The sequence below is a fragment of the Lissotriton vulgaris genome, chromosome 12 (assembly GCF_964263255.1).
Source record: "Lissotriton vulgaris chromosome 12, aLisVul1.2, whole genome shotgun sequence".
NCBI classification, from domain to species: domain Eukaryota; kingdom Metazoa; phylum Chordata; class Amphibia; order Caudata; family Salamandridae; genus Lissotriton; species Lissotriton vulgaris.
Window position 1 is genome coordinate 136857580 of NC_141700.1, and position 16237 is coordinate 136873816.

Consider the following 16237-nt stretch of genomic DNA (forward strand, 5'->3'; position numbering starts at 1 on the left):
CTCATACCAACGAACTCATCTCCTTTTGCCACTCGCCTACTACACAGGCGCCAGCCCGACCTACTACAGTCACCTCACACCTGCTTATTACATAGGGCACTTGCACACCACAGTATCTAATTTACCAAATGTACCTACCAATTACAAGACAGCTCTCATAGGAAACTACCAAAGATAGCTTAATTCTCACTACATGTCAAATGCTTCCCAAAGACTTTATTTAATGGTGGTCGCCAGCCCTGCAAACCTTTTCTCCATCCAAAAACTGTTCACTTGTGTTAACCTCAAGGACATTACCTGCCACAACTGAATTCACCGGCTGAGAGGTACGACTTGCATATCTTGCATAGACCTTTTATTGACCATCAGCCCCCCACATTCCTCTGGTTTGCAGACAGCTTAATAGACAGAAGTCTACCGGAGTGGCAGAGCCACAGGCAGGGATAGACCATGCAAACTGAGAAGATGGTTTCATATCTTGGGAGAACTTGTACAAAACACATGCCCATAGCCTACTACTAGTCACCATAGACAGGTTTCACCAGAAGAGGAAACTGCACGAGTGAAGTCAAGATTTGCATTACAGGCAGATCCTTCCTTCTACATTCACTGACCACAAGTACTTCTTGCTTACCAAGGCCTATCGGAGACTCACGTTTCTGTAATCTACCACATACACTGTTCCCCTCACACAGGCACCTGTTGCCTTTCACAGCGACCTCTTCAGACTAATTTTGCACCACTCACTAACCTCTTCATTCTCCACATGAACATTTTACTCATAAACACAGTTCACCTACCACAGACACTTCTGGCAACTAGACAATGCTACCACAAACAGGTCTCACACACCATCTGGCCCATTCGACTACCACATCCACAAAAACCAATCACATTCCGCTAATCATCACAGACACATCTCGTCAACCAAAGACATCTATAGTCCTCATTACATACCATTAATAACAGATACCTGCCAAAGGTGTGGTGTCAGCAGCTGACATTACACAGGAGACAGCAGGTGATGGAACCAGGCTGGACAGCACAGGCCAAAAATGGGAGGCTGCTACCATTATAGTACAAGAACGTCTCAACTCTCAAGATCTACCACAGACCCTTTTCACCTTCTGCATACCTCTCACATATCACATCTGTTAGGAAGTCTAGTAACTGGCAAATATTGAACCATACGCTTAACATAAAAAGCACTTATTTAGTCTCATGCGTCTTGCCTACCCCTGCCTATGAAAGAAAACGTCATTTATCACATTCAGACACAGACGTCTCTTGTCTATCTTGGGCACTAGCCATCCACGTCAGACTGATTTAAACTATGCATGCACCTCAAATCTACTTCATGCAACTCTGCTCAGAAACCCGCAGCCAGTGCTTTTAAATATCTGTGCATTAAATACCAAGATTGAATGGTCTCAAATCGACATCATGGCTCTTCCATCAACTATAACACACTCCTTGCCCCTTTATCTCACTTGTGCAGATTCCGGCTTTCTCCTTTAGCAAAGGTTTTTCAGTCTTTCTCTTCCTACTCCTTTCTCCTTTGTATGTTTTACCCTCGCTTGCTCACGGTAAATGTCTGATGATGAAAAATATGTGCTGGTCCCTAAATACAAGTGCTGTAGGGCCCCACCCGCTCAAACGAAACACTGGGATCAACTACGGGGTACCCCAAGGATCTTCACTCATTTTTACGCTCTTTACCATCTACATGTCCCCCCTCGCCGCCATCGTCAGACAGCAAGGACTCAGCAGAGTCTCCTCATCCTCTCCCTCATGAAGGACCCTGAAACCACCAGACTCAGCTTCCAGGCAGGAATGAAAGACGTCAAAGCTTGGATGAGCAGCAGCTGTCTGAAACTCAACTCGGAGACAACAGAAGACCTTGTCCTTGGACCCACCCCCTCAGCTTGGGACAGCACCTGGTGGCCAGTCGCCCTCGGCCAGCCCCCCACCGCCCGGAACTTCAGCATCATACTGGACTCCTCCCTCACCATGACCCGCCAGATCAACGCAGTCACCTCCACCTGCTTCAACACCCCCGCAAGACCTTCGAGTGGACCCCCCCCCCCCAAGCCAGAAAGACCGTCACCTACGCACTCATAACAAGCAGACTGGACTACAGAAACGCCCTCTACACTGGAATCAGCAAATCCCTTCTATGCAAACTCCAGACCATCTAGAACACCATGGCCAGACTCGTCCTCAGCTTCCCACGACATAAGCATATCAGCCAACACCTACGAGACATCCACTGGCTCCCCGTAGAGAAGAGAGTAACCTTCAAGCTACTCTCCCATGCCTACAAATGCCTCCACAACACCGGACCCAAATAACTCAACAAAACAGTCTCCTCCCACATACCCAAAAGAAACCTCCGCTCCGCTGACCTCGCCCTAGCAGAAACCCCACGAATCCGCAGAACCCCAGCAGGTGAAAGAGCCTTCTCCTACATCGCAGCCAAAACCTGGAACGAGCTCCCGTTCAACATCAGACGCTCCCCTACTCTGCACACCTTCAGGAAGAGCCTAAAGTCCTGGATTTTCAGCTAACTCGGAGCTGCACCCCCCAAGCGCCTTAAGACCCTCATGGGTGAGTAAAACGCTTAAAACTCCCTGATTGATTGATTGGGTATACCCACTACTAGCTGCCAAAGACATACCTGACCCGCCACAGACATCTCTCTCCTAACTTTTTTACCTACTACAGGCACCTCACCTGGGGCACTCTCATTTAACAAAGGTATATCTTGTGTCTTCGATACACCTCTCACCTACCACAAGCAACTCTCACTAACCACAAGCTTGTCTTTTACAGCCACTTGTTTTCAATGAGACTCTTCTAACCCATCACGGATACCATACTAGACAGTGTGTGTTTATTTCAGACTTAGCTCTTTGTAAATGTTGTGCAACGGTCACCATGGGACATGCAATTAAGGAGGAGAGCTTGGAGAAGCTGCTCTTGACAATGCTGTGCAGTAGGAGTAATGTACGGAAAGTGTGGCACATATAATCTTAAAAGTGTACTCAACTTGCAACTGCTGAAGAAGTGAGAGATTCCATGATTTCTGAGGACCTAGACAAACCTTAAGATGGTACAATATGTTCATCAGACTTTAGACAGCTGGCGATGGAGAACATTGAGATACACTAGCTTGCACAAAGGAGGTGATACTATCGGAAAGGCACAGTGTGCAAAGGGGAAGGAGTGAGAATCCATTATGCTTTACATAACCTGTGGTAGGTAAAGTGTGTGTCTCAGATAGAGGATTGAAAGCCTGCGATGAACTTATATTGAGACTACATGCGCTGAATCGGGTTTGGTAGGAATTAGTGAAACTTCATCAGACTACAATGCAGGAAAGGATTCGAACTATCAGAATGTACATGAAAGGTGACAGTGAAGGAATGAGACCCCTGCAGACTTTGTGACAATGAAAATATTAGACTTCTGGGACTCTCAAATGAGAGGATTAAGAGTAACTTAATAAGAGAACTGGGACACAGAAGCACCCGTCAATCAAACAGTATTAGGCCTGTGATGAGGAAGTAGTGAAACCATAAGCCTATATGGGATGTGGGATAGGGGAAAAGTGAAACTATAAGCCTGTACTGGCTACTGGGTTTGCGTTAAGAAAGAAGTGAGACTAGCAGCTTTGTAATGGTGGCAGGCAAAGGGAAAAAAGGGTTTAGAAACATATCCCTTAACAACCAAAATCTTGAATTGACGGCCCAGTACCCCTACCTAGGGATTACAATAGACGATAAATTAAATTGGAAAGCGGCAGTTGAGGCTAGAAAACATTCCCTTAAGCATGCAATAGCCGCATTAATGGCTTTTTCACAAAAACTAGGTAAACGATCCCCTGTGGAAATGCTGAATATTTATAATGCAAAATGCCGAGCAGTAGCTCTGTATGGGGCTGGGGTTTGGGGGCATGTCGATGTCAGTGCTTTACAGGTGGCAGAAAACTCCTTTCTAAGATTTCTTCTAGTTGCACCGAGGCGAATTTCTATATACGCATCCCATATTGAATTAGGCATACCTTACATTGAGGATCTGGCTAAAATCCAACCTCTCCCTTTATGGAGGCGTATCTGGACCTCAGAAAAAAACATGCTAACTAGAGGAATTATGGTGGACTCTATGGCACTAGATCATTCAGGAGATATAAAATGGCTTGCCTATATTAGAAACTTCTTTACAGATCTAGGCCTAGAGGATTATTACATAACACCGGAAAAGATCATTGAAATATCTAAGAAGGAGTTAAAAGAAATGGCCCTGAACCACTTAGATGGAATAAGACTCGCAAGTGAAATAGGGAATCTTCTGTTCACCACGCAATTATGGTTCATTCTGTCCCCACTATTCAGCCTTACCTAACGCTGGAAATTGGCATATTTGATCGTTTTCTGCTAACCAGATTTAGATTAAATCTGTTCCATCGGTTAGTAGCCTTCCCAACGAGAAACACTTGGGAACAAACGTTAGGCCACTGTCCTTGCGATGATACATCTGTACAGACTACCATACATACAGTATTGTTTTGTAAATATTACCATGCTCATCGCAAAATCTGGCTGGTACCGCTGCTGAAATCATGGGACCTAAAACAGTGTCGCCCTGCCATGCTGCGCCTTCAATTTTTGGACTCCGAAATTACCTGCTACCACATGGTTAACTTTTTAAAATGTATTTTTAAACATGGAAATAATCTGTGAGAAAAATTGCTTTAACCAAAATGAACTGAATCAAATGAAAAAGATTTGATTTTTTTTTAAGCAACACCTCTCAAATTTGCACTGGAAAAATGTTTTAATTGTAAATTTGCTGTATTCTGATTTTATGGTACAACGTGTATAAAAATGCTTTTATGGATTTCTATTATGAAATACCGAATAAAGAAATTTATTATTATTATAACCGACTAGCAGGCTCTGCATGGTCTGTAGTGGGGAAGGAGTGAGATTAGTGTGGCAAAGATGGAGGCAATCACACTCTAAGTGTTTATCGATTGTGTAGATGTGTCATTCATTCAAGGGTGCAGGTGGGTGTCGCTTCCTGATCCATAGGCGTATAAGTGTATAAACAGAGATAGAGTCCTCCTTGAATGGAAGGATATCCCCACTGATCACTCCAGTAATCTGTATGTATAATCTTTTCTTCAAATAATGCAGTTTCATCCGTGCCTGTATTCAATGATCTTTTTATTCACATGGTATTTTACTAATGCACCTAGTGTACATAAGTCACACTATTGGTAGAATTTCAACAAATATCCAAATTAATATGTCCATTACTTGAGCTTACAAGCCTGTACTTGGTGTGTGATTGTCAAAGAATGGCACTATCAGACTCTACCGGGTGCCCGATAGGGTAAAGAACATAACAGCCATTTTTGTGGCACGCATGTATACGATGACGTACAGTGCATATTTATTGTTACTCAACTCACTGCTACTGATTCTATGAACTTAAAAAGATTGACAGAGTTAGCCGAGGCACAGGATTGGATAACCTGTGGCGAAGGGGTAAAACACAGACTCCATCAGCAGATTCATTAGTCCAGACTGTACAGGGCAAGCAATAGGAAAGGAATGGGATAAACAGGCTGCTCTTGGTGTGCGAAAGGGAGGGATGGACTCTAAAGGGTGCGTGGCAGGCGAAGGAGGTTTGGACTGAAGATACCTGTAATCATCTGCTGTGCATCATAGGGCTCGATGTAGCCATCGTTCTCCCCTGGGCGCTCTGCATCTCTTTGCTCCTTGGTGCGTTTAGCATCATAGGGATCTGCATAGTCCTCAAGGATGATAACCTGCAAGTGAAACACAGGGGTCGCAATCAATGTGAGACAGATGGTGAGCAACGTAACAATCAAGGTGAGAAAGCAACACACAGGGTCAGCAAGGTGAGAAGCGGGTCAACTGAGCGAGAGAATGAAAACACACCGGGCATCAATGTGAGGCACAAGGGCCATGACCGGTGACAGGAAGAGAGGGGCAGTATTAGCACTGTGAGACACAGGGGCCAAAATCAATATCAAAAAGTACGACAGGGAGTCAGCAACGAGAAACACAGGGGTCGTAATCATTGTGAGACAGATGGTGAGCATCGTAACAATCAAGGTGAGAAAGCACCACACAGGGTCAGCAAGGTGAGAAACACGTCAACAGAGCGAAAAAATGAAACACACAGAGCATCAATGTGAGACACAGGGGACATGGCCGGTGACAAGAAGCGAGGAGCAGCATTAGCATTGCGAGACACAGAGGTCAAAATCAATATAAGAAAGTACGACAGGGAGTCAGCAACGAGAAACACAGGGGTCCCAATCAAGTCAAAAAGCGAGCCACAGGATCAGCGGTGCCAGAAAAGGGGTCTGCAGCATGAGAACATGAGACAAGTGGCAGTAACGTGAAAGACAGGGTGCTACAGTGTAAGTCCATGAGGTCACAATCTGAGGAAAGGGGTCAGAAAGGAGAGGCAGAGAAGCCAAACTGAGAGTCACAGAAATTACAAAGTGAGAAAACACTCGTCACTATAAACGTTGAGAAAGTGAAGCACAGAGTCAGCAAAGTGAGAAAAAGTGTCACAGTCATTGTGAGAAAATGACAGAGGGTCAGCAACATCAGACACACGATTCACCTCACATTCAATGTGAGACATAGAGTCAGAGACCTGAGATACAAGAGTCCACATCATAAAATGAGACGGGAGGCATAAACGTGTGATACAAGGATCACAATGCCATAGTGAGACACACGAACAGAAAGATGGGAAATACAGATTTACGATGTGAGAATGTGAAACACGGCCAGCAGTGTGAACATGGGGCATATTGTGAGATACAAGTCATAATAATGTGAGAACACGACTATGATTCAGCAAGAAGAAAAAGAGTGGCCAGCAAGGTATAGTTACAATCAATGTGGGAAAGAGAGACATGAGCAATCAACCTATGAAGAAGGATTCTACAATATGAGAAAGTGAGACGATAGGCCAGAGAGCTGGGATATGTTACAACTTGAGACATAGGCGTCATAAAGTGAGTATATGAGACACAGGGTCATCCAAATGAGGTATAGTGGTCCTGATGAGAGTCACAGGGGTCACAATGTAAGAAACAGTGGTCATAAGGTGCGAAAGGGATTCACCCCTGTAAGACAACAGTCATAATGTGAGACACAAGGTCATCTAAATGAGGTACAGTGGTCCTGATGAGAGTCACAGGGGTCACAATGAGACAGTGGTCACAAGGTGCGAAAGGTTTTCTCCATTGTAAGACAACAGTCATGATGCGAGACACAGGGTCATCCAAAGGAGGTACAGTGGTCCTGATGAGAGTCACAAGGGTCACAATTTGAGAGACTGTGGTCACAAGGTGCGGAAGGGATTTACCCCTGTAAGACAACAGTCATGATGTGAGACACAAGTTTAGTTACAATTGTAAGTTAAGGTGTAAGAAAGTCAGACAAGGTGCACTCAAAGGTAGACACATGGCAACACAATGCATGTCAAATCGTCCACAATGTGAGAAGGTGTGACACAGAGTCAATAATGTGAGACATCGGTCGAATGTGTGACAGAGGGTTCACAATGTAAGAAAGTGACAGTTTGTGGCGTGTTAGAAAGTAAGAAATTAATACATGTGGTTCAGCGTGAGAAAGAGATAAAAAGAGGGTGCACCATGAGTAAATGAGACTTGGTGCCAAGAATGAGAGACTGTTAGACATACAGAGTGGCAGGGGTCACAATGGGGGAAAGTGAGGCACAGGGTCAGGCACATGATGCGCGACTCAATGATCTGAGACACAGGGATCATTATGTGAAAAGTGATGCATAGGGACTCACAATGTGGAACTTTGATGCATAAGGGAAGAAATATCAAAAACTGGTACACAGGGATGAAAAGATGGGTCAGAAACGTGACACCCAGTTCTGAAATGTGGGACAGCACATGCAACACAGGAGTCACCAGGAAAGAAAGTAAAGTGATATAGGAAAACACGCGTTACAATATGATAAAGCAATACAAAAGAGTGACGAGTTCACTAAGCAATACATGGGTCGCACAAATTAAGAAAGTAATGCATGGGTCACACAATGCAAGAAAGTGATACTTGGGTCACATGATGAAGACTACGCCTCCTAAAAAGCAATAATATGCTAAAGCAAAATCCAGGAATGGAAAAGAAGTGTCCCGGTGACATGGAGCCATCTTGTCACCCTGGACACGGATTCAGACGTGTAAAACCCAGGATATTCATTGCCATGGCAGTACAGGTACCACAATAATAGCAGTAGCTTACATCGTTTGGTGAGCAAGAGCTGATGGGGAGGTAGTTGCATGGAGATGAGAAATGCATGCTGACTAGTGGTATAAGTGCGTTATGCTTGCGAGACAACGTGAGGAATGTTTTATGCGTAAAATATGTGTCACCCAGGTGGTAATACACAGTGTGAGACATAGGAAATAGTTAAACATCTTACACAGAGTTAATAATGGGAGATATGCTGTGTTATGATATACTTAGTTATATGGAGAGTTTTGTCACTGGGTTTGTTCTGGATCTGGTTTAGAAGAGTACATTGTAGACCAATGTCTGGAGTTGTTTGTGAGCTGTGGTAAGTCCCACGCAGTGTGAGGATTTTAATGTTGTGTTGCTGTAGGTGCTTATTGGTTACTTGACTAATGAATTGCAAAATTACTTTAAATGTTAAGCAGCGCTTACTACCCCAGACGAGGCGTTGAATTTGTAAGTCTTTGAATTAAGTGAGGTTATTGAGTGGTGGTAGTGGGTCCTGCTATTCATTTGCAGGCCTGTCTGGGCTATGTTTGGTAGATGTTAAGGGTACTGTACAGATGTGTAACATTGTTTGATGGTGAATGTTGATGATATGGCTGACTGCTGTTGTGGACATGCTGCAATCCATCTAAGGGGCTCATTTTACATCCGATGGTAATACGGATTCTGGTGGAAAGAGCAGTTTGCGCAGAACTGGGATTACAACATGCGTGGCAACAGAACACCAGTTATTATCGGGTGAAACCTGTGCGGGGTAAATAGGACATGGAGTAGTTACACAAAGAGACCACAGCATAAAACTCCCAGGTTGATTAAATACTTATATGACAAGTAGAGAGAGACACAAGGTGATTAGCCACACGAGGAATCACTGTGAGACTTGGAATTAAGTGACAGAGAAGACAGGGATTGTAATACACAGGACGGCTAACATGACAATTGAGCATTAGTGATACCAAGTGTGACAATGTCAGAAAGGGAGTAGTCATACACAGGAAATCTCAGTCTAATAAATGGGGTGTCACTGATGGATATTGGTCACAATATGCAGTACACTGGAGCGAAAGACCATATTTTTAAATATCCAGAAACGTATTACTTGCTACCACTGCATGGAACACCCCCCCCCCCCCCCCCCGCCACCCCCCACACACACACACACCCACCCCCCACATAGTGCTTACAAATATATTTATGCTCAATAGTAGCCTACTGGTGAAATTACACTTTTCTTGAAAGATCGGTGCATATCAGGCCACTGGCACTGAAAGGCTAGTAGGGTTAGGCTACAGTCAGTCACATACATGCACACGTTTTTTTGCCATACGACAGAATATTTCCCAAGACAGACATTTTTAGGCCATCTCTGTCTGTCACATTCTGACACATCCCAGTGGGTCTTCTAGAGGTACTGGGCTGACATAATATCTATCATTACCCATGTAAACCACTCTACTTCTCCCGTGGACAACTTTTTAAAGGCCATAACCCCATTTTATGTTCAGGTGCCAATCCCCCTTACCACGTCCTGGCCGAGGTTCTTGCTCTTGTCCGCCTCGCTTCCAGGGGATGCCGGGGCCCCAGTGTCGTTGCCACTTGAGTTTGGTGCAGTAGCAGAGAAGTTCTTGCCATTCTTGTCCTGAAGGGCTGGATCCACCTTGATGAGGCGGTTAATGTAGCTAGAGCCTTTGGCTGCTCGGGGCATGACGCTTTCTTCTAGGTACCCCTCAGCTCGGGAGTTCTTCCTGCCCTTGCTGGGCAGTATCCCTGGCAGACTGTCTCGAGACAGGCGGCCATCTCTGTTGCTCCTTGCAGACAACTCTACAGCAGAGTTTTTTCTGTTTTTTACTGAGCCAGCAGGCTCTGGACCAAGTGTTTTGCTGGAGCCTCTGGGGTGAGGCTTCACTCCGGCAAGGCTGGCCTTTCCTCGCTCTGAAGCAGTCTTTAGGTTCATGGGGAACTCCTTGAACCACTTCGCCATCTGCTGTGTTGGCCTGGCCTCCAGCTTCAATATTTCCTTAAAAGTGTGAGATCAAAAGAGGATGCAGAAGTCCTACAGTAACCTGAAAGTGATGCCAAGACACTGCCTCTTGATCTAAACTCCTAGCTTAAAGTTCAACTCGATACAATAATTCTTCCCAACCCCAGTTATGGATGAAAGCAGAATGTTGCCCTAGCCAGAGATCCACAATGTCCTAGTTCATAGGTCAGTAAAGGGGATACAAATCCTGCCCTACCATGAGATCGAGAGGGATCGAGACTAATACTGCACTAGCCTGCGAATATGCCCAAGTCAATAACATGAAACTTAGCCCAGAGGTAAACCAAAAAAAATAATCATGACCTAGCCCAACCAAGAGATTAAACAAAGGAAAAAATGTTGTACTCCCCCAAAGATGTAAAGAATCCTGTCCTAGCTCTTAGAGAGACCAACAACAAAAATCCTTCTTACGTAGAAAACTTGACCTGGGTTAACACTCCTGCCCTACTCCACTGAATGGTAAAAACAAAGAATCTTGCTGTAGCCAATACTGCCCAAATGAGCAAGCAGATATTGGGAAATATGCAGTAGGCTACAGACCTGCAAAAGTCAATGGTTCAGTTACATTAGATACAGATGTAAGACTAGAAGTATGATGGCCAGAGGTTGAAAGTCAAACTATCAAAACTACTTCTGAAGACATGTGATCAAGATCAAGTAGGAAGTGTTATGGTCTCTCTTAGGACTTTTTTTCCCTGGGCTCTATCTCGGTTTTTGTCTCCTAGCTCCCGGAAGACTACCCCACTCTCATGGGGGTTTCATCCTTTTTGTCCCTGAGAAACATCCCTCTTTGGTAGCTAACTTACGTGTACACCACCTCCCTCTTTCTCAGGGTTCCTCCTCTAAGATATCTGTGTACTCTCTGGTGAGTTTCCTTTCTTGTTCTCCCTCAGGGGTACCGCTGTTTGACTCCCCTGCGGACCTTCTAAACCCTCAGAAGTAACCTTCTTACTGTCTTCTGCATTTGATCCGACTCACACAGGGGCTACCTCTAGCACTTTCTCTTATCTCGTTACTCCGAAGGCTCCCTGTAAGGGCTTTCCTTGTTAGTTAAATATCAGAGAATTCCTGTGCCAGCTCTTCCTAAAAGGTTTACTTCCTAGTCTGGGGATTCCACTATGGACTCGCACCGGTTTTCTTCTTAGCTCTCTAGGGCCCTCTCTCTCACGGTTTTCTCTCCTGGATCTCAGGTGCTTTCTCAAACGGGTTACCTTCCAAGCTCTCCTAGGCTTCTTTTATAATGTTCTATATGTCATTGGTGAGGGGCTCCCTTCCTTAATTTTTTTCACTCAGAAATTTCCCTCTATGGCCTCTCTTGGGAGATCACCTCAAAGGTCTCAGCCCCTTTACGGAGGCTGTCTTCATGGTTTGCTCTCAGGGCTTCCACTCTTTGCTTCCCATCTGGGATTCTCTGGCTGATCCTTTCTCACGTGTTGCCCTCCTGGTTCTGAGTCAGCTCTTTGGTACTCATGGGTTTCCTCTCTAGATTCTATCAGGGCACCTGTCTCTTTACTGCAATGGCATAGGGCCTCTCCACTTAGGGGCACCAGTCAGGGCATTGGGACGTCTATGTGCTTAACTTGGGCCAAAAAACAGCAGTGTCCAAGCTCGAAAATCAGATATACTGGGACAAAATCATGAATTGGGGCATCTGCGAGATGTGGGGCATCTAATCTGCCTTAGTGACAAGTACAGGGCACTGCTAGGAAGTACTGTACCAGAACAGTTCTGGCTTACTGGCCTGTAATGCTGGGTGGCCTATTATCTTCGATCATAAAGACAGAAGTCATAAACTGCTGCCTTTTGAATGGGACGGATCTTTTAACATTTGCCTTGCAGCGGATTCTAGGCGCTATGTAGATACTACCTAGAAGCTAGGATGGCTGCCAAAGCCCAGTGGGCTTTTGAGCTCTCAGACGTGTTTGTTTGCCTGGGAGTTTCCTGGAACACTAATGCACTGAAGTGCCCTAGTGACTGGATGCAGTTTCCTAATTGGTGATGTGCTCAAGAACCTTAAACTTTCAGTATGCCAATATATGGCGCCCCAGTAACAGACTCTGTCTCTCCCTATGCCCTAACAGTTCTTAGTACTCATACCTGATGCTGTATGTGTGAGGAACCCGAATGCACTGAACTGCCCATGTTCTAGGTTTCAGTGCCCCAATAGCTGATGTGCTCTTTTCCCTCAGCTCTCTGTATTTAGATATATGGATAACAAACTCTCAGTCGTTTTCTCCCTGTGTCCTAAGGTTTTTTTATTTAGTACTCTCATCTATTGGAGGTCATCCTTATCTTTTCCAACTGATATTAAGGTCTCAGTAACCTGGTCCCTTTGCCCGGATCCTTTTTCGTGCAGTCAGACAACTAACACTGTACACATAAATTTCAGCAACATCGCGACGGTCTCTTACCTCAGCCTTCTTCTGAAGCTCCTCTATCTATACTCTGGTAATCCTACGCAGCCAGGTGCTTAGCTGCACCCCAAGATTCTGGTATATTTCGATTTGGTTCTGGTACTCCAGGGGAGCCCTACCTTTCGCTAGATCGCGATGTTGGAAAGACGCCGGGGCTTCCTTCAAAAGATCTCTGTATTCGGACAGGTCCCCGTTTCCTGACAGATCCACGTAATACAAAGCATTTTTGTACTTGGACGAATAGAAATATTTTTTTCCGATTTCTGCTTTTCTACGGATGTATGTTGGAATATAGCCTAGGGTCGGTTCTGATGCTCTGCAGTTTCCTTAACTCCGTATTGAGCCCCTATTTTCCGAGGGATCCGGGGCGCCGAGGAATAGTCGTATTTCACAGACGCCCTATATTTCCATGTATCCCGGCACCTCCATCGATACCTATACCAGTCTTGCAGCAAATCCCAAATCTCCACTGAAGTAGCAGCGCACTCGATTCAGACTCCCGATCACCTATTTGAACCAGACCAAGCCCATAACTAGCAGCGAGTGGGCGCGGTTAAAAGGGAGGCGCAGGGGCAGAGAAAAGGCGTGGCTGTAAGACGCCTTTAGCCACAGCAAGGAGACGCAATATACTTCTGTAGAAACAAGACGCTGTAGCTGCGTGATTTCCACAGTAGAACAGCGCCGCCGTATGCTCTGACGGGAAGCACCGGGGTTTGTTAAGTGAATGACCCCTCCCGTGAGCCATGGAAGGTAGGAAAAGCAGTTACAAATGTAAATATGCGTCACTCCGAAGCCCCGCCCCTGCACGCTGCCTGTCCTACGGAGGCCGTGCCCAACAGAGGGTTGGACTTATTAATGGATGGGTGACGCAGAGCCACAGAAAGAAGGTTACGCGTCCAACATTGCGCACGTGTGACGCCATACGCAGGGGAGGAGTTGATCGGCGTTTTTCTCGGAGGAAAGCCTACGCAGAAGAGCGAATTACTAATCGGAAGGTGAGTGGCGGTTAATAAACTCGAAGTTTTGAGATCCTGTACAGTGAAATCCGCCTACGCTGTCCGACGGCTCCCTTTTATAAAAGTCTGTCGTAGTAAGAACTTTCCCATCGAGTCATAATTGTGATTTTACTATTAGAGTGACCCTATTTGTCAGACGCCATAAGCCATCTTTGGCGAGGAGGGTTTAGGTGACTTCACACCTGCGATGTGTCAAGACTTTGGTCAGACATTCATACCGTTAAAAGGCCTATTTTACGTGGGAATATTTTTTTAGCTAGTGAGAAGGAAAGTGCCTATACTATTAATGTCACAGAGGCTTCCAAGCCTTATTCCTGGCGTGGGATCACAAATTTGCTAGCATTCGCGCCAAGAATTTGCAATTCTATTAAGGACACAGAAGCTCACAGCAGCCAATGAAAATGCTTGCTTTTCATTACATAAACGTTAAACAACTACATATCCCATCATGACCAGCACATAGGCACGCCCCCCTAGTCCATAAGAGGCCTCTGCCTGCCACCATCTTCCTTTTTCTTTAAGGCGAACAGCTCCAACAACAACTTGGATAACCTTGTAACTCCTCCAACTTGGAAGAACATAAACTTCTCAGGCGTAAAGTCCTGGCAGTCGTCGACGTTCAGTCGTTTTTCTTATCTGAACCTGCAATAAAGGATATGAGACCGTTACCACCATAACCACTGGGTGGGCAAGCATTTTTACATAACATGCCGGGTGGGATAATCCTCGCCTCCGTGTCCTTAATAGAATTGCAAATTCTTGGCGCGAATGCTCGCAAATTTGTGATTCTATTGCAGGACCGGAGGCTTCAGATTATGCTTGTTTAACGCTTATTAAAAACAACAGAGGTAATATCCCCCACCGGCTTATAATAATACGTTTTGAAGGTCGATTCTGATGACCAATCTGCGCTACACATGATATCTTGTATACTGGAACCCAACATAAATGACTTTGACGCCATGGCTCCTCTAACTGAATGAGCACCAAAAATGGTGACGTCAACACCAGCTTCCTTCATGACATAACAAAGCCATCTGGCAATGGTGGCAGCCGCCACCGCTTTAAAAGGCTTTTGTATGGCAATCAATAATTGAGAACAGCCCTGCGGCCCATTAGCAGCTGTACATTCCTCATAAGTTTTCAAACATTTAACAACACATAACTTGTCATTCTCTTGAAAAGCATTATACGAAATATGACGAGATAATGTCTTGGTGCGTCCTGAAATGGTAAAAGAAACTCCTTCCGGAGTAAATACTCTACCTGTAACCTCCAGTGCCCGCACGTCCGACGACCTCCTGCATGCCGAAAGGCAGAGTAACATGGCTAATTTAGCTGACAACTGCTTCCTGGATAAAAGAGAGTTTACCGGCCATTTGTTAAATAACTCCAAAACCAAAGACACATCCCACAACCCGGTGTATTTGGGTTTTGGGGGGTTAGCCACCCTAATTCCTTTAAGCAATTTGCACACCACTGGGTGCATGCCTATTGGTTTTCTATCCAGCTGACCATGGCCTGCTGATATGGCTGACCTAAAATTATTGACCGATCTTTAAGCCAAACCCTCGGAAGCCTTATCCGATAAGAAATTCAGCACGTGGGGTAAGTCTTCCCCCACGGGATCCAGATGTCGTTCCATGCACCAATCCACCCAATGCTTCCAGGCCGAGGAGTATCTTTTCCGCGTGGATGGTGCCCAGGCCTGCTTGATGAAAGCGCAAGTCCTGCTCGAAACGCCTGGCAACTGCCACTGTTCCCTGAAAGCCTCCAAGCCATCAGCTGAAGTCTGCCGTCCATTATCAAGGGATGCTGTTCCTGATGAGGGCCCAGCAATAGCGTCTCCGATTCCGGCAGGAGTCTGGGCCGATCGCAACTCCACTGCATTAGTTTGGGAAACCATGATTGGGACGTCCACCATGGGGTCACCATGACTACTTCCGCCCGTTGCCTGATCACTTGAGACATCGCTCTGGGGATCAGCATGAAGGGGGGGGGAAGGCATACTGCATCCCCTCCGACCAATCCTGGAGAAATGCATCCGTTGCTTGCGCTACCGGATCTGGTCTCCAGCTGAAGAACCGGGGTACCTGATACGTAAATCTGGAGGCAAATAAGTCAGTCCTGAACGGACTCCAAATTTTCTGCAGCCATTGGAATACCTTCGGGAGCAACTTCCAGTTGCTGTAGTCCCTGAGGTATCTTGAGTTCCAGTCCGCCACCTGATTGGACTGACCTGGTAGATATTCTGCAATTATCGATATCTGATTCTCTAGACCGTAATGCCAAAAGTCCTTGGCTATTTGCACAAGCATCGACGACCTCGTGCCGCCCAACTTGTTGATGTATCTCACTGCTGACACATTGTCCAAGCGCAGGAGGATACAACAAGATGTCTGCCTCGGGGACAACGTGCTCTCCGCGAACGACCCCGCG

At 45.6% G+C, this 16237-nt stretch overlaps 2 protein-coding genes across 4 annotated transcripts in view; one reads left to right on the forward strand and one right to left on the reverse strand.

Annotated features, from left to right (window-relative positions):
* Positions 1-13485, reverse strand: part of SHE (Src homology 2 domain containing E) — a 117471-nt gene extending 103986 nt beyond the window's left edge. Inside the window, exons 1-3 of one of the 3 annotated variants that reach the window (XM_086947597.1) lie at positions 12902-13485; positions 9850-10344; positions 5710-5836 (exon numbers count right to left, since the gene is read on the reverse strand). In XM_086947597.1, the coding sequence (XP_086803723.1) occupies positions 5710-5836; positions 9850-10308 (586 nt within the window). In that variant the 5' untranslated portion in view covers positions 10309-10344; positions 12902-13485. Of the gene's footprint in view, positions 1-5709; positions 5837-9849 lie in introns of all 3 variants that reach the window. The other 2 variants (XM_086947596.1, XM_086947595.1) reach the window with 2 other exon arrangements.
* The window catches only part of TDRD10 (tudor domain containing 10), a 615000-nt gene continuing 612153 nt past the window's right edge, over positions 13391-16237 (forward strand). Inside the window, exon 1 of the mRNA XM_086947598.1 lies at positions 13391-13777. Coding sequence (XP_086803724.1) covers positions 13526-13777 — 252 coding nt within the window. The 5' untranslated portion in view covers positions 13391-13525. The remainder of the gene's footprint in view (positions 13778-16237) is intronic.